At 48.7% G+C, this 19,032-nt stretch overlaps 1 protein-coding gene across 1 annotated transcript in view; it reads right to left on the reverse strand.

The window, feature by feature from the left end:
• Positions 1-2,540: 2,540 nt before the first annotated feature.
• Positions 2,541-19,032, reverse strand: part of UBXN8 (UBX domain protein 8) — a 222,784-nt gene continuing 206,292 nt past the window's right edge. Inside the window, exon 5 of the mRNA XM_078677839.1 lies at positions 2,541-2,687. Coding sequence (XP_078533965.1) covers positions 2,541-2,687 — 147 coding nt within the window. The remainder of the gene's footprint in view (positions 2,688-19,032) is intronic.

Consider the following 19,032-nt stretch of genomic DNA (forward strand, 5'->3'; position numbering starts at 1 on the left):
CGGTGGGTCTCCTCTCCTCCGTGGCCCAGCCCCGCCACGCAGCCCGTAGTGCAGCGGGTGTCCCAGGGGTCCGGGCGTCTCGTGTGCGGTCGGTCACCCCTTCCTGGCCTTTTTTTTCCCCCCGCACGTGTGCCTGTGCGGAGGGGGGGGGGGAGTCCGCAAATGTCACTTCAGGTGTCCTCACCGCAGGGGGGGGGATGTCCGCTGTGCCACCAGCCGTTGATCGCAGGCCTGACCGGGGGCACCGGCCCGTGGTGGCGAGTTGTAGGTGGCCTCTCCGCCCCAGTCCCTCCGTATCCACGCTCGTGTCCGTGACTCCCCGGGTGGTGCCCGGTGTTGTGCGGCGCCCCGGGGGCCGCCCGACTCTCCCCCTCCTCACCGGATCAGTTCGCGCTCCTCGGTCGCCTCTGGCGCGCCGGTGGCGGTGTAACTGGTTTTGCTGCGTGGGTGCTGGGCCCTCGTCGTCCTCTGGTCAGGGCAGCAGCGACAGGGCTGTGTCCCCGCCGGGCCCTTGGCGGTCGCCCTCTGAGCGGTAGCAGGCTGCTGGCGGCCCTCGGGGAGTGTGGGCCGGGCGCGGAGGCGAGTTGTGGGCGGCCTCTCCGCCCCGGTCCCTCCGTGCCTGCCTGTGTGTCCGTGACCCCCCGGGTAGTGCCTGGTGTTGTGTGGCGCCTCAGGGGCCGTCCGACTCTCCCCCTCCTCACCGGGTCAGGTCGCACTCTTAGGTTGCTTCAGGCTCGCCGGTTGCGGTCTTGCAGGGGCTGCAGCGTGGATGCCGGGCCGTCGTGGTCCGCTGGTCAGGGCAGTAGTGGCGAGGCTGGCCTCCGCCGAACCCCCGGTGGTCGGTCCCAGTGTGGCAGCGGTCCGCAGGCGGCCCCCGAGGAGTGTGGGCCGGGGCCTTTACGCTGGGCCCAAGCCCCGGTCTCTCGTGACTTCACCGCCGGCCGGGAGGCTTCCGGGTCCGCAGGAGGGTCGTAGGACAGGCCGGGGTCCGGCCCGACGGAGCTTCGGGTCAAAAGTCGGCCAGACTGTCGAGATGACCCCCGCGGGTGTCCGCCTGCAATTTCCGGCAGCCGCGATGTATTTTGGCGGATAATTGGCTCGGGGAAGGGGAGCTTTTCACGGAGCTCTACCCGAGCACGTCCTCCGCCATTGCGTGCTTAGCCACGCCCCCCCTTGGAAGACGTAGGTTTGTTATTACAATTCAATGGAAAAGAGAAACAGCTGCAACTTATGTTGGAGTACTGAGAGGGTTATCTGCAACTTGCAAATTTGAGACCTTAACGGAATTCCTCATTAGAGACCCATTAGTTAGATGCGCCAATGATCCTAATTAGCAAGAGAGGCGATTGGCTCTCAATCCAAAATTAACCAAAGCTATAAATGTTGCCAAAAGCATTGAGTACACAACCAACTGTGTAAAATAAATGAAACTACTGAGAGAGTCCCTCAAGGTTACCAATGGCATCAATAACATTACAGATTCAAATGAAGTGTATAAGATAAGAAATGCACAAGATTCAAACCTACACCTATGTCAGAAAAAATGACATTTTTCAAATGTGTTGTTATCAGACATTTAGATAATAACCCCAGTTCTCCTGTTAAAAAAGGCACGGTATACCAGAAGGCTAACAAGAGGGTCACTTTGCCAAAGTTTGTAAAAATGCAAATAGTAAGGATGGCTATAACATCAGGTCAAAAGAAATTAAAGAAGAGAGTAAATATGTGTTTCGAGTGGATGATGCTGGCAACATTAAGACACATAACCCACATGCAACATTCTTCAGGATGGGGTTCCGTTCAAGGTTTTCACTGAATCTTGCTCTCTGTACACATTTATTGATAGAAAAACCTTTGATGAGAAACTAGCTAATTAAGGGATAAGAACTAGAAATCCCTGACATTCTTCCAAAAGGATACAATGAAAATCCTTTAACACTGGATGAAATAGTCAAAATGAGAATGTCTTTTATGGACAGGCATTCTGCTGGTAAGGTCTATATTTCCAAAAGGGGTACAAGCTTGTTAGGCTTGAACCACTATAAAGACCTCAGCATCAAACTTGATCCCAATAATGCAGAACAAGTGCTGTGAGTGGACTGGTTTGTGGCATGCAATGAATTTCAAGAAGTATTCACGGGTAAACTGGGATTATTGAAAGATTTTGTTAATAATATCAAATTTAAATCTGATACTATCCCAGTCATAAACAAACATCCCCTAGTACCTCTTCTTATGAGGGAACAACAACAAAAATAATTAGACTCCCTGGAAACTCAAGATATTAAATGAAAACAGAAAGCTCAAAATGGCTTGCCCCAATAGTAATAGCCACAACAAGGAAAAGATAATATATGCCAGTGCGTTGACCGGGAGATTTAAACACCAACATATGGGTGAATAGATATCCTCTGACAATAATGTATGTAATGATCAGTTTTTTACACAGTGGGCCAAAATGCTCAGGGCCCTTATGTATCCTTGGCCTATTACCAAGATGCTGAACCCAACATCCTGAATTCAAACTTAAACATCCTTCGTCACACCATTTGGTGCATACCATTTCCATAGGATGCTGTTTGGTCTTGCATCTGCTGCAGCAGGTTTTCAGAGGGTGATGCAACACCCACTAAAACATATACAAAATGCCCCTTGCTTGGAGGATGACATGCTGATTTTTCGTTCATCTGAAAATGATCACAATAACACCTTGAGAGGAATCCTTAACACCCTCAGAAATGCCGGTTTCATCATAAAAGGAGATAAATGTAAAATTGGGGTCAAATCTGTGGAATATCTAGGACATACTATATAATGTGAAGGGAACACACACAAGTGGAACCTGATTAATTCTGTCAAGTTTGCACTTTCCCCATCTAACAAGGAGGAATTGAAGTCCTTCCAGAGACTACCAGAGTACGCCCAAATTTGTTGATAACCCTGTGGACAAGGCCTAGCCCTTAGGATTCTTACTAAAAAAAGGTGTTCATTTTGAATCGGACACGGATCAGCAGAAATCTCTGAATGTCAAAAAAGTGACCATTATTAATGTTTCCATCAATGGTAAATTTAATGTGAAATACAAGTATATACTCACCATTGACTCGATCAATGATGGTCGGGGGGTACTCTATCACAGGTAGTCAATGGGACAGAAATACTTGTCGTTTATCCGTACAGACACCCTCAAGGACGCAGAGTCAAACTACTCCGCTGTAGAAAAAGAATCACTAGCATGCTTTTAGGCAACAAATCACATTAAAGCTTTATTGCGGGGATTGACTTTTACTATGAGAACTGAATACAAGCCTTTAGTTTTGGTATTTTCCTCTAAAGGAATTGGAAGATCTACACCCAGGATTGCCAAGTGGGTACTTGTCTGCAGGGGTACAATTTCAAAATGGAATACGTTCCAGGTACACAAAACTATGCATCCAACTGTTTGTCGAGATTGACAGTTGAAAGTGGGGTGTATGAATCTAAGGTCCTTGGTGAAATGATTTTATCCATCTTCATACCTGCATTTTTAAAGAAGAATGGGAAAGTTGATTACTACAGGAGGAAGTTCTACACCAAATAAGAGAGATGATACAAAATGGTTGGCCAGAAAAATGCAATAAATTGCCTGAAATTATTCTGTCCTGTTGGAATGTGAGAAAATCTACAGATGTTAGCCTGATCCTCAAGTCCGGCAAAATTATACCACCAGAGGGAATTTGGGATGGCATCACAGACTTAGACCATGAAGGATACCTTGATAGAAACCTCACCAAGAACAAAGTTTGAGCTGAATTTTGGGTTCCTAAAACTGATGTAATTATAGAAAGCAAGGTTAGAGATTGCTATCCATAGGGATGAGCGATAAAACCAAATCGACCCGCCATAGTCCTCCTCCCCCTGTAGAAGTATCCAGCAGGCCTTGGGACAAATTTGATTTAGATATATTAGGCCTAGTAGATTTACTGGGTTTACTCCAAAAGTATATGTTTGCCATCCTCACTGGGTATCTACTAAGAGTGTGAACAATTTCCCCGCCAAGACTCAAAATTACTTATTGTCATTTGTCTTTGCAGTGAAAGGAATACCCAGCACTATTGTCACTGACAATGAAGATCGATTTACAGCAGAGGAAATGAGACATTTTTGGGGTAAACTATCTATTTGTCATACCAAAACTCCCTTGTATTGTCTCAAAGCCAACAGATTAATGCGTCCTTTTTCCTCCTGTTTCCATGTTTCCCCTTCCCCTCCTTCCTTACCAATCCTTGGTCTGTTCCCAGCATGACTTGTTTAGAATGCTGGGGTCAGCAGATCGCTTTTACATGAGCAGAATTTGTAAGTGCTTATCAATGAACTTTGTCTAGTTATAAGAATATGTAAATTGATTCGCCTCTAAATACATCCCTAAAAAACAAGTTACTTACCTTCGGTAACGCTTTATCTAGTAGAGACATGATCTAGCCATAGAATACTTACCTTTGAATTTCCCAGGCGTCAGACTGGATTCAGAAGCTTTTTCTTCAAGCAATACCCCTGCATGCTGTTATGTGGCATTGGTTGGTTCCACGTGACGGCGTCTGACCCGTAAGTGACGCTGCATCACCTATATAGGCACCACCTCGGCACACTGACGTCAGTTACTTGTCACCAGTGGCGGGCAGTGACCCTCATACTGGAGGGGCGATGGGGCGACAGACAAACCCGGGGGACAAAGAGATCATTTAAAAAAAATTAATTACCCGCGTTTCGCTCTGCATTTTCTTCTTTCTTTTGAAGTGCAATGGAAGGCACCTCATGGAGCCTCAGGCAACCCCCTTCTACAAATACGGACGCTGCTCTCATGCTGCAGATGAGCAGTGCCAGGATTGGCAGGAGCGCGCTGCCTCAACGCTCCAGCAGGCACAGGAGGCCTGTGCATGCTTTCCATCCAGCTGCCGGAGCCAGCTAGGTGGAGAGGTTTACACTGCGCAAGTCAGGCTGGCTGTTGGAAGACGGATGGCTAAAGTAACTTGTGCAGTATAAATTGGTGGAGTGAGCACCACTCCCTTACTGCCAGTCAGCAGCAGCCCACCCCCAAACACTGCTCGGGCTGGGAGTATTGAAAAATAAAACGGTAATTCATTTTACATTTTGGCAGCAGGGGGATGTTGCTCCTCTGCCTTGATTGAGGGGGGGGGGGAGGGGGAACTGCTGCTTGTCACTTCTTTGCATGCCAGAAGGGTGGCGCCATGAAGTGCACAGACATTGGTGTATTTAGAACAATTAGGCCCCTGAAAGGGAACAGCCCTGACCGTATAAACTTGTCCGCAAAGGCGGGCAGGATGGGTGGGTCAGTAGGGAATCTGCAGTTAGATCATGTCTCTACCAGGTAAGGCGTTAACTGAAACTAAGTAACTTGTTCATCAGATAGAGACATCTAGTCGCAGATTCCTTAGATACCAAAGCAATACCATCCAGAAGGAGGGACTGAGGTCAAGTTTAGACCAGAAAGTCCTGCAAGACAGAACCACCTAAGAGGCATCCTGAGCATCGAGGAAGTAATGCTTGGTAAATGTAGGCAAGGAGGCCCGTGACCACCTGACAAATGTCAAGGACTAGAACTCCACGTTGCCTCGCTGAGGTAGCAACCTTAGCTCTAGTGGAATGAGCTCAAAGCCTTTAGGAGGCTGAAATTTTGATGCAGAGGATGACCCATCGCAAGATAATCCTCTTCTGCACTGCACAACCTTTCTTTGCCCCAGGGTAGCCCACAAATAGTTGGTCACCCACAGTAATTCTTTTGTGTGGTCAAGGTAGAAGACAATACTCTTTTTTGGATCTAGGCGGTGGAGTCGCTCCTCTTCTTTAGAGGGATGTGGCGGAGCATAGAAAGCGGGCAAGGTGACAGATTGCCCCATGTGAAAAGGTATTAAAACTTCTGGGAGGAAAGAGGCCATAGTGCAAAGCACCACTTTATCAGGGAATACTGTCAGGTAAGGAGGCTTGGATGACAAAGCCTACAATTCGCTCATTCTCCTGGTGGATGTTATTGCCACTGAAAAGGCTGTTTTGATGGTAAGGAGCCGGAGGGGGCAATTGTGCAGAGGTTCAAATGGAGTGCACATCAGGAATGTAAGAACCAAATTAAGGTAACACTGAGAGATAATGAAAGGGGAAGGTGGGAACATATGTACAAGTCCTTTGATTAATTTATTTACAAAGGGACATTTAAATAATGTGGATTGGTTTGGCAGCCACAGAAAGGCAGGCAGAGCTTAAAGGTACCCATTTAGAGTGCCCAGAGCAGAGCCCTGCTGGGCAAGGGTTAAAATAAAAAGCATAACATCAGAAAGGGAGGCAGAAAGAGGGTCAATAGACTTTTTTGTGCAATATATTACAAATTTGTTCCATCAGCAGGCGTATACCGACTTGATGGAGGGCCGTCTGACTGCCAAAATAATATTACAGACTTCGGGAGGAAGGTTGAATGGTGTCAACTGCCGCCGCTTAATCTCCAAGCAAGAAGGCTTAGAGTTGACAGGTGCGGGTGGAGAACCCAGCCCTGCTACTGCGACAGAAGATCCTCCCAAAATGACAGCCTGATTGGAGGATCGATGTTCATGCTACGACACTCAGGATACCAGACTCTCCGTGCCCAGTAGCCACAATATTGGCTTTGACCCTGTCATTCCCGATCATCTTGAGAACTCTGGGCAGGAGTGGTATGGGCGGAAAGGCATACAGGAGGCCGGAGCTCCAATTGAGACGAAAAGCGTCTCAGAGCAAGAGTCGCCTTGGGAACACCAGCGTGCAAAACTGCAGGCATTACGTGTTCTCTGTGGAGGTGAACAGATCTAACCAAGGCTCTCCCCACTGCTGAAAGAGACCTTGTGGCACCTCCGGATAAAGACGCCACTCGTAATATGTTAGGCATCGATGGCTGAATTTGTCCATCCTAGCCTTGAGAGGAACCTGCCAGGTGTTGTACCACCAGGGATGTGTTCTGCTGTTCCAGCCATGTCCAGAGACGCAGGGCCTCTTGACAGAGTCTATGACCCCACTATGCCCTGTCTGTTGCAATCCCACATGCCGGTGGTGTTGTCTATGAACATTTGAACTGGTCAAACTGTGATGGAGGGTAGAAAGGATTCCGCCAGAGACCAGAGTCCTCTGATCACTACCTCTCCCAGATGGCCGCCCCATCCCAGAAGAGACGCATCTGTCACTCCTGTGAGATCTGGCAGGGGAAGGGGTTAGCCTCTGACCCAATCGTGATTCATTAGACACCACTGCAAGTCCTGTGTGGTTCCTCAGAGATCTTGACCATATTGGAGAAACTCCCCTCATGCTGTGCCCACTGGAACGTCAGGTCCCACTGCAGAGCCTGCATATGCCATTTGGCATTTGTCACTAGGAGGATGCAGGCGGGCATGAGGCCAGCAGCCTCAGTCATTCTCACCGAAATCCAGGATAGAGGCTGAAACATCCGTAGCATAGCCTGAATATCTTGAACTCGCTGCTCCGGAGGATATGTTCGAAACTGAACTGTGTCCAGAACAGCTCAGATGAAGGGGAGCGTCTGAGAGAGAGTCAGGAGTGAACTTGGCACGTTAATAGAGAACCCCAGTGAATGCAGGAGGTCTGCAGTAGTCTGGAGGTGGGAGACGACAGCCTGTGGCGAGCCTGCCTTCAATAGTCAGTAGTTGAGATAAGGGAAGACTGTCACCCCTCATCTGCGTAGATGTTCTGCTACCACCGCCATCACCTTGGTGAACACACAAGGGGCACTGGTAAGGCCAAAGGGGAGAATGGTGGATTGAAAATGCGTGTGGTTCATCGTAAACAGCAGGTAGCACTGATGGGCAGGCAGGATGGTAAAATGGAAATAGGCTTCCTGCAAGTCCAATGCTACCATCCAGTCTCCTGGGACCTGAGCTAGAGTGAGCATCCTGAATTTCTCCTTTTTGAGGAAGTAGTTGAGGGCTTATAGATCTAGGACAGGACGAAGGCCTTTGTCCTTTTTCAGAACCAGAAATTACCGGTATTAACAATCACAGCCCACTTCTGGAGCCGGAAACCTCTCTATGGCTCCCTTGGCCAAGAGAGACATGACTTATTCCTGAGGCAAAATCAGATGATCCTCAGTCAGTCGGTCTAAAGATGGAAGCATGGAGGGAGGGCTAGCCTTGAAGGGGAAGGAGTAGCCCCTCCGGGATATTTGGAAGACCTTCCTATCTGAGGTGATGTTCTGCCATTGGTGGAGGGGATGGCTGATCCTGCCACCAACTGGCCGCCCATTGTCTGGAAGGGCTGGACTAGGAAGGCTTGAGGCCAAGGCTGCATGGGGGTGGTGGCCTGAACCGATCTCTGGTCACCCGACCCACATGGTCGGAACAAGCCACACCCACGGCCACCCAGAGGGTGCTAAACTTGCAAAGTCTTGTGGCTGGGATATGGCTGGCGTGGCTGACAGCCCCTTCTGTAGCCACAAAAGGGACGAAAGGCAGACGGGGGACGTGAGGCCACTGAGAGGCCCAAGGACTTGGCCGTAGCTTGTGAGTCTTTAAAGCACTCCAGCTCCATGTCTGCCTTGTCTCAGAAGAGACGGGTGAAATCCAAGAGCATGTCCATGACAGAGGCCTGGACATCTCCTGAAAAGCCAAAAGTCCTCAACCAGGCATGGCGTTGAACACCCACCGTCGATGAGATCGCTCTGCCCAGAGAGTATCTCGTGTCGAGACCACAACAAATGGCGAACTTTGTTGCATCTCTCCTGTCTGATACAGTTTGGGAGAGAATGGCCCAGGCCTCCTATAGGACCTTTCGTAGCACTTGAGCAACAGTTTCCCAGTGAGTGGGAATAACAGCCAGAAAGGAATACTGTGTTCACTAACTGCAATGCAAGAATGGGGGAAGAAAAATGTTTTGTACGCCAAGTGTCCAGCCTCTTGGATTCCCTATCCAGGGATGAGGAAGGGAATGCGCCTTGGAAAGGAGATGCCTAGACTGCCAAGCTCTTGTGGGTAGGGTGGTTGGTGAGGAAATGTGGGTTGCCCGGAGCAGGGCGATGGAGCTGGGCAATTGTCCTATTCACAGGAACCCCAGTGCTGGACTTAACCAGGTTCCCAGAAGGACATCTGTCAAGGCCTCATTTAAGTGCAGCAAGGCCTCTGAGGAGGAGACACCGGCTGCAGGGCCGTTGTCAAGATAAATGTCTTGAATGCCACAGGGAGTTGAAGGTCCAGAACCTCAGCTGCCCTTCGAACCACCATAGCGGTTGATGCTCCCTCCTCCATAGCCATGGTAGGGGGAGAAAGCTGGGCAAAATATGGGGAAGTATCCTGTACGCTGGCCTCACCCAATTCCTCGTACCAGTATATGTCCTGATAAGGCTGGTCTTGTAAAGGGTCAAGCACCCCTCCCAATCTTCCTCCAGTACTAGCCCTTCAGAATAAGGCTGAGGAACCGAACTAGGACCCAAGGGTTCTGTTGGCGCCGATCCGGCTGTGGGTCATCAGGGATGAGAATGGGGCTGGCGATCCCGAGGTAGGTGTCGCTGGTGTCGGGAGTCTCAGTGTCGGGGACAGCAAAAGGTTGCAGTGGCATGGCCTGTGCCAGTCCGGATCAATTGGGGGCGGGGCAGCAGGGGTGTCATCGGAGCCTGTGTCGGAGCTGCTGGCTTGGAACCTGATGGGGCCTCCTCTGAGCCTACGGGGCCCAAAGACATGCCAGAAGGGTCAGAAATCCCAAATATGAGGCACATGGCATCATAGAATTCTTTGAGCTAGGCAGGTGTTGCTCTGGCTCCTGGGAAGGTGGAGAAGCGCAGTGCCGACCTAGGTGCAGATTCTGGGGAATGAGGCCTAGAACGCAGAGGCTTCCCATTGCGTCGACCGACGGACAGGGAGAAATCGAAGCACGCTTCGACTTCTTGTGTTTTTGGTGCTTCTTTCCTGACCGACCCACGACTTCGAGTGAGAGGACGAAATCTTGGGACTCCCGGAGGGGTGCACGGACCTTCCTCTCGACCAGGCCCGAGATATCCGGAGAGAATGATGTGGTGCCGAGTACCAGGCTGCAAGCAGCTTTAGGGACTGCTCCCCCAAAGCTTACAGAGACGTGGCATGGCAGTCAGAGCACTCCTTCGAATTGTGGCTGTGCTCCAGGCACTAGAGACAAACCAAGCGATGGGCCGTCACCGACATAGCGCGGTGACAGGCTCAGCATAGTTTGAATCCAGACTTCTTGGACATGATAGGGAAACTTACACACCAAAAAAGTAGACAAAATGTCAAAAAAGCCTGTCAAAAAGTGACAGAGGGTAGCTCTCGTCTCAGATCTGTCCTGGCTTGCGTGCAAAGAAAAGAACGGATGTCAGCGGGACGAGGTGGCGCCTATATAGATGGACATATATCAATAAGGGCTAGCTAGTTTAGTAGGATATAGGAGACTCAGGTGGGTACGTCAAGGAGCAACAAAGAGTGAGGAAAAACATTGTTTTTCTCATAAAGCCCTCACCCACCGACCTAGTCGGTGGCATGCTTCATCATCGGGCCCACCACAGTGGCACCGAATGTGCCCCGGGTGTGCTTCAACGCCAGGAGACTGCGGAGCTGGTATGTTGCTGAGTGTGCGGTGAAAAGGGTGAAAGGGTGAAGTTTATAAAAGCTATGCAGGAGGTCCCAGCACCCGAGGGTTGCTTATCTTTAATGAACTGGGCCTCTGCTAGCAGATAAAAAGGCAAGGAGACGTATTGGAGTGCTTATTATGACCTCCAGCGTCTGGTGCAGACATCACTTCCGGTTTGGCAGATGTCACACGGAGCCGACCGACATCACAAACCTGAGCGAAGGAGTGTTGCTCGAGGAGAAGTCTTCCGGATCCAGTCTGACACCTGGGAAATTCAAAGGCAAAGAATCTTAGGCTAGATGTTTCTGTCACATGGGAACTAATTTACTCACCACTGTTTTGGTATAACTGTCACTTTTATGGCTATTGTTTCCCCCTTGTTTCACGTGTCATCATATTAAGCCTTGCTGATGTCATTCAAGCAAGGATCCTCAGGACCATATTTATATCCCCACTGGAATCGCTAGTATGGGCGTGCTTGCCCCTAGTCCAATACTCCAGATTCAATCCACTGTCTAAGTGTAGGAAAGTGCCCCTTTCTGCATGGTTATCCTCCACTTTTTGCCTGACATTTGATGCAATTTGACTTGATGTGTCCTAGGTCTCCGCGATTCAGGTTCCCAGTGCTTGGTACCCACAATTGGCACAGGTAAGCCCCTTGTAAAAGGTACCATGGGTACCAACAGCAGTGTGACCAGGGAAGGCCTTCTAGGGCTTCAGCACCTATTGTGCCACCCTTAGAGACCCTGCACCTTGACACCCACACACTGCTATTGCAGGATGCATGTTTTGGTGCAGAGAAATGTGATGAGTCGAGATGGCACACATCCCTGTGTGCCATGCCTGCAACCCACTTCCTGGGGCTTAGGTAAGTCACCACCTCTAGCAGGCGGCACTAGCCCCCAGGTGAGGGTACAGTGCATGAGCACTGTAACTCCCCAGTGCCTAAGTCCATTCTCAGACACTGTAAATGAAATAAATACATAAAGAGTATATGGTCTGGGAGTTTGTCATTACAGACTCCACAGCTACATAATGGCTTTACTGAAACCTGGGAAGGTTGGTAGCAAACCTCTCAGCACATGAACCCCACACTAATGCCAGTGTGAGATGCACTCAGAGGGTATCTTAGAGATGCCCCCTGAAAAACTACCAGCCCTGGTGTGGTTCCTGAATGGCTGCCTGCCATTTTCCACCACCAGACAGGTTTTTGGACCCCTGGGTAGAGGACCTCCGCTCTCTGGGTCCAGAAACAAAGCCCATTCTGGGCAAAAGTGCCATGCCTCCTCCCACAGGATGAGCAGGGTCCAAGAAGGTGAACCTTAAAAGGCCTTCCGCCTTTGTAACCTGTCCCTGCCTTTTCCTGCCCCTATCAACAGGCTCCCACCGGTTCTGACCCCCACTTTGGGTGGGAGAATCGATGGGAAAACCGAGTTAGGAGGAGAGGTGCGCCCATCTTTGCCAAACCCACCCCTCAGGTTGGGAAAGCAAGGTGAAGCACACATCGCAGTCCCTTCCATCTTGAAGATGATGAGACCCTGCCAATTAGGAGATGCCCATGCCCCCCTCCCACTCGTGGGTGGCATAATAGGAAATGTACCCACCCCAAGGAAGGGACCCATTGGTCCCGGCATGCAGACCCCTGTAAACGCCCCTAAATTTAGTATTTAGGGGCAACCCCGAACCTTGCCTTCTCAGATTTGAGGACAAAAGAAGAACGACTGAACAGCTGCGCTGATCCAGGAAGAAGAGGACACCAACTGCTTTGGCCCCAGCCCTACCGACCTGTCCCAACTCCGACTTGCCTGCAGCAGAAACCCCGGTGTGTGAGCAGTCAGCAGCCTCCCAGAGCCCGGAGAACCTGATCTGCACTCACCTTAAAGACACTGTGTCCAGTGAGCACCGGATTTGCTCAGCAAAGACTTCAACCACAGACTCCCGATCCAGGCAGCTCCGCGATTCTGCACCACTCTGTACCCAAAGCCCACGGCCCGTGTTAGAGAGGCCAAACACCACAAGGAGGTCTCCCTATCGATCCTGGCCTGGAAACTTGTGATCCCAGACATACCTCAAGCTTCAAGCTGACGCCTGTAGCCTCAACTTGAAGGGTCCCCCTGACCGCGACCGGAGCTGGTAAGAAGACCTGATGCAAAAAGACACCCCTGCACCCGACTCCCCACAGCCTTGGGTGGACTAACCAACGGTGTCCAGGCATCCCCCAAGAACCCAACTTACCTCTCCTGCCGATGGTCACCTTCAGGAAGCCTCCCTGCCTGAGCCTGCAGCCTTGTCTTTGAGCCGCAGATCTGCACTGAAAACCACAGGGTTCCCAATATCTTCATGGCACTCTGCACCTGGCCGCCCCATATCGCTGGTGGTGCAGCTCCTGTGCTGGTTGTTAGTCCCTGTAATGCTGTTCCTAAACCCAGGAGCTTTACTCCCACACTCAGGCGACCTGCTCGTAAGCAGCCCCTGACCGAAGTTCCCTTAGACCCCCTGGCTAACATTGGGACTCTGCACTCTGCAGTGCCGCTGGTGGTGCAATTTGAGTGCCTAACTGAACCTTGGTTCTAACCCCCAACAACTATTCTTGTAGGTCATATACTTACCTGCAAACAAATAACCCTCTTTTTCCAATAGGAATCAATTTTGAGGTTTTTGTTCCTAAAAATGTTCCAAGTGTCGAGCTGAACTTTTGTATGAAAGAAAAGTAACTGCTTTAAACCCTTTAGTGTCTTACTTACCTTTTTATTGTAGGGCCATGGTGTGATAACCAGGCATATCACCCTGAGTAGTTGATGTCACGGTCTGTGTGCTCTGGCCACCTCTGCCACTATTTATTCCATACTCTATATTTTAGAGCAGCAGGTCTTCTCTCTGCTCGCACCGCCTGCAATGTGGACATTCATCTACCACTCCAGCCCCAATTATTATGCGTGGACACCGTAAGTCAACTCAGAGTCTCCACTCTCAAATGGTTTCCCTAGAGACTCTGACCTGGCATCCCTGCCCCATCCGTCAGGAACCTAAGTACTCTGGGTGTGGGGTGCAATGCCCTGTCGATTCTCTCTAGACCCCCCACTTCATTCTGGCAGGGGTGGCCTGGCCTGTCTCGGATAGGCTCATCAAAGATGTCCGCACTCCGTGGTTCAGCCTGTGTTCCAGTCACCGGCAGATTACAGTAGGCACCACTGTCCCACAACATTCAGGGACACTATGGAAAGCTCTGGAGCTTCAGAAGAGAAGCATGGCCTACATGGCTGCCAGCTACGCTCCCTCCTCTTTTAACCAGTTACCTACTAACCACTGACACCATAATCAACCACATTGAAGCATTGATGTACACCCATTTTAACTGTACTTATTTTTTGTTTAAAGTGTTTTTGTTTTGTACCTTCAAAAGCAAATGAGTCAATATGATGCACTATCTGAGTAGTACTATCCAAAGGTATCACGAGTGGACTGTGCAGGGCTATTAGAAGTTTATGTATACTGTTATCAGGTACAATCTTAAAAGGCACCTCAATCTGAAAACTATGAAAAACAGTTCACAAGAAGACTCACATTTTAAAATCTTCATTATTGTAAGACGAAGTTCAAGAATGAAAGGAAATGTAAGGAGGCACGTACCTACCAGAAAGTGAGGGCCTCATTTATGAAAAGTGACGCATCGCTGCGTGAAAACAGCGATGCGTTGCTTTTCACTGCACCCTCCTTGCGACACCAATGATGTGTCATATTTACGGTAGTTACAGATATGTCAGTATTTCTGACTTATCTGTAGGCGAAAAAATGACGTATTGCTGGAGTGTGTCACAAATGTGACGCAACTCCAGCAATGGGTCATTACACATGGGCTAGTCCCATGTGAAATGTGCCGGCATCAGTCTTACGCCTGCCATGGCAGGCATAAGATATTGACGCATTTGTGTCCTAGAAGTGGCGCAGTGAAATCTATTGGAGCAGTGAAATCTTATAAATTTCACTGTGTCACTTCTACGACCATTTCTTGTGTCGGAACGCCCCCTATGCATACATTATACCTGGCGGATGTATAATGTGACGCAGGGGTTTACTAAGTGACGCATCTACCTATATACGTCACTTTGTAAATATGGTGCAACAAGGCAAATTTTTTACGCCACTGGTGCGTCACAAAAAGTGACGCACCGGCTGGGCAAAAGTGACGCAAGGGCTCATAAATAAGCTCCTAAGAATTCTTGTAGTCTGTCAAAATGTATCTCTAAATCTAAAACCAAGTTACATTTCTCTACACATCAATTCCGTATAATATTACTGAATATTACTGAAAAATTGTCAGTTCATGCCTGCTCTCGCCTCCCCCACCACTGTTAGCTCCCAGACGTGCTGAAACTAAGTTCCTGCCTTTGCTGCAAAACCATGTGTGTTTCTGATTCTGCCTGCCCACGGTTTTTGCTAATTTTATATGTTCCATTTCTTTTCGGCTGCCTTTTCACTGAAGTAACACTTCTCAGCCGAACAAAACCGGCCCAGCATCCGTCGAGTCTCCGAGGCAGCAGGAGGCCTGTGCCAGCATCGCGCTCGAGACACATGGCGTCCTCCCCCTCATCCCTGGAGCTGCCTCTGAGAAATGTGCTTTCTTCAACCGGGAAAGGGCGGAAGCCTTCATTTCTTATGATATAGGTAAGGTGATCCGAAGGAGCAACGTCACATGCGAGCCACGTTCAACCTGCGGGAAAAGGCTAGCAGCAAGTACGCCAGTCCAACCCCAAATCAATATACATTAGCCAAGAGTAGCTCGGATGGGTGCTTTGTGCGAGGTAGGCCTGTGCGTGAAGTTTGAAAACCGATGTTGGTACTTGAGGGTCACGTGATTTCCCTGATGCTGCAGTTCCGGCGAGTCAGCAGTCCCTACGTCAACCAATCCTGCAAGCACTGAGGGATTCCCGTGCCTAGTATTGGGGTGCAGCAGTGCTTGGAATGGAAATGGTACTCGCCATCCCAGAATACCCGTTTGCTCCTTAAAAGTGGCAGTACTCTTCCATTATAAGTATTGCAGCAGCACTAAGAAGTGCAGGTACTCTCCCTTTCAAATGAAGAAAGTGCAGGTACTCAGTACCGGAGAGTGCCTGCCTATTAGAAAGCACTGGGTGCAAGCATGATAGCTGCACTGGGAGGGGGGCGAAGCACAGAGAAAAGCTCCTGCCAGCCTCCATGTGTCAGCATGTCCTCTCTTTAGCCATACTGATGGCCCCTACTTTTACCCAACCCCAAGTTCAAGGTCTGTGGTACCATGCACCTCCTAATGCCTCTTAGGCTTTAGGTGGATCAAAGTGTATGTGTGCAAGTAGCATAACTAGTCATGCAGGCACAGGGAACGGACAAGCCATTGAACATTCATGATCAAACCACATCAAATATATAACCAGCCTGTGGAGAAGTGTGGCTCAAAGGTTAGAGCGGCAGACCCTGATGCAGAGGTCTGGCCCGGGACCAGGGTTCAATTCCTGCCTCGGCGGGTCTTGGGCTCAATTTCCTCGGACCTGATAATTCTCGCCTCGTTGCCTATTCTAATCATGGGTCCCACTCTGCAACTCTGGGCAATAGCTTGCTTTATCTCCACAATGGCCCCAACAGCGCTGGGATGCCTGGCTTCACCTTGGGGGTGCCCAGGAGTGGACATTTCACAGGGTTCCACAGCGGTATGCGTTACAGAGCCAGGACACCCCAGTTGGGGTATTATTGCGCTTTACAAGTACAAATTACATTACATTACATTACAGCCACATAACGTCGTGAGCCAAAACGAGGCTGATGAAGCCAGTGCTGAGGGAAAGAACGGCCAAGTATCTTAACACACGGCAGCCAGTATCAAGCATGCATAAAAAGCATAGGCAGAGTACAAGAATTTGATAACAAATACGGAACTCAGACATGCACCAATACTACACTTTAAGCCTATTGGCCAAGCTAGCTCGAGGAAGGCGGAGGAGAACATACCGCAGGATAGAAACGGTCGAAATGGTGGATGGTAAGGATGAAGGAGGCGGAGGGAGAGCAGGTGCATGAAGGAGCAAAGTCTGCAGGTGATAGGAGGGTGAAAGGGCACAGGTCTGAGGAGAGGAAAGCTTCAAAGACAGTAGGAAGAAGGCGTAGGACCACAATGGCAGGCAGGAGAAAGGCGGAGCAGCAGCAGGAAGCAGATGGAATGAGGCTGAAGGAGTGAGAAGGGGGACATGTTGAAGGGGGTGAACAGACCCAGCAGCAGGTGTGGGGATATGAGAGACATGGCGAGATAACACACCTATGCCACACGAACATCACATCACTGATTTGCAAATACTTACTAATTTATCTCATGCCCAATGGCATGCACGTGTATTTATAATCATGCATTTTTTTTTTGTCGATGTGGTTCGGCATCGACGAACAAGCAACATTGAAAGACGAGACTTGCTGGATTTGCTCTTGGTTTTTTGTTTTTAAAACAGTCTAAACAGGGAAAAAGTGCCACGTTTACAAACCTCGCAGGAGAGGCACATTAGAAGCAGGCTTTCAAAGAGTGGAAGAGGAAAGAGGGTAGCGAAATAAAATCAAAGAGCAAAGGATGCTGCTCGATTAGGCTCTGTTATGTTCCATATAGGTACCACAATATAGGCTCAGGTAGCATCCGACCCTTTCACCTATATTCTCCCCTTTCACTACACTACATAACGGGTCTTCAGACTGACATTTACCGAGTTAGGGTACTGCTAAGAGGACATAGGGGTTTCCCTGAAAACTAGCCTCATCCATTACGCATGAGGATTCTTGGAAACTCAGCAAGACTACCATCTCATGCATAATATATAATAACTATGTAAAAGGGTTATTCCTTTCGTCATCCTAAGTCCGACATAACACAGCAAGGTAGAACCCCTAAGGATACCAATTTCGGTATATAAACACCATATCTTTGCTGAGGCAGGGAAAGGAGAAAAGTACTTCCATGCTGATACACAGACGCGAGACGCTGAGGTTTCTGCACGCAGACACTCCAGCTCGCAGTGGTCTGACATCCCTCGCGGAGTGTCCATCTCGAGACCAGGACAGGGTCCCACAGTCTCTCACTTCAGGTAATGGGGTTGACTTTATCCTAGAGGGCTTCTTAGCTTTACACCTAGATATATGCTAGGTACACTTAGGTACATCTAGTTAGGGTCACATTGTAGGAGTATGCATTATTACTGTCATGTATTTTTATACCTGCATGTATTCCTTGTTTTAGCACTATGGTAGAAATCTACCACCCTTTTACTCTGTTGGTGCTTATAATCATTTATATCTGTTTCTGTTTTATGGTCGTTTCAGCACACCTAATTTACACTAGAATGACGCTGGTTCAATAATTGCTTATTGAAAACGTCGCCACCGTTTATTCTGTGTATCTCTCGGAGACAAAGTGAGCACAAGTGACTGAGGAAAAAGTAATGCACTGTTTCCACGATCTCTGATGGGACAGAGTTGTCATGTTTGATAGTTGCCAAGAACTATTCTCTCCTTGGTAAGAGGGGTTTCTAGTGGCGCTCTGAACTAGCTAGTACACAGGCAAACATACTCGGTAGTGGTGTCTAGAATCAGTCTGGACACCAATCCTACAGTCTATGTTGTCTAAATGCACAGATCTTATATAGGTTTATAGGAACTACACGGCACCCAAGTCAAATGACGATGGGGACAATACACTTTAGGCTGGGGGAGAAATAAGCATGTTAAGTTCCTAAAGGTATTGCAAATTGAAGAAAACGCATAAATGTTTTTTCATACAGCAGTATTAGGACTACAAATAATGAAAAGATGTCAAAATGTTTTCTGCAACGCAACTATTGATATATATCAGATACTCTTGGAGACCCTTTCTTTCTGTTTGTGATAAGAAATATATCCGACCAAAAGGAACAACCGCTTGACGCTGCAAGTCAACAGCCTAGTCATAGGGTTTGTATACTATAATTCTGCTACCAGTAAAGGTGTAGATCAATCCCTTTGGGCCTGATCTTCTGAACCCGTGTGTAGGAAGCTGGCGCTGTATATACAATATCAAAGTGAGGTATAGTGTGCACAGAGTCCAGTGGAACCCCAAAGGTAGGCAGAAGCAAAGTTAGATAGAACTTTACTCTCTATTTGTGGTAGTGTGGTCGAGCAGTAAGGCAGTATCAGAGGACAGTGTTAAGCATTTGTTGTACACACTCAGTCAGCAAATAAATTCACACACTCAAAGACTGAACTTCAGACCAATTGTTTTTGTATAAAAATATTCTTTTAGTTATTTTATTTTCTAGAACCAAGCAAGCCTGGCACAGGTAAGCAAGAAGTACTTTACAGTAGTAATGCAATTGAAATACAGTTTGAATGATAATTGTATATGCACTTTCATTTGATTTACAGTTTGGATGCAGAGAA

The sequence above is a fragment of the Lissotriton helveticus genome, chromosome 2_1 (genome assembly GCF_964261635.1).
Source record: "Lissotriton helveticus chromosome 2_1, aLisHel1.1, whole genome shotgun sequence".
Classification (NCBI taxonomy): domain Eukaryota; kingdom Metazoa; phylum Chordata; class Amphibia; order Caudata; family Salamandridae; genus Lissotriton; species Lissotriton helveticus.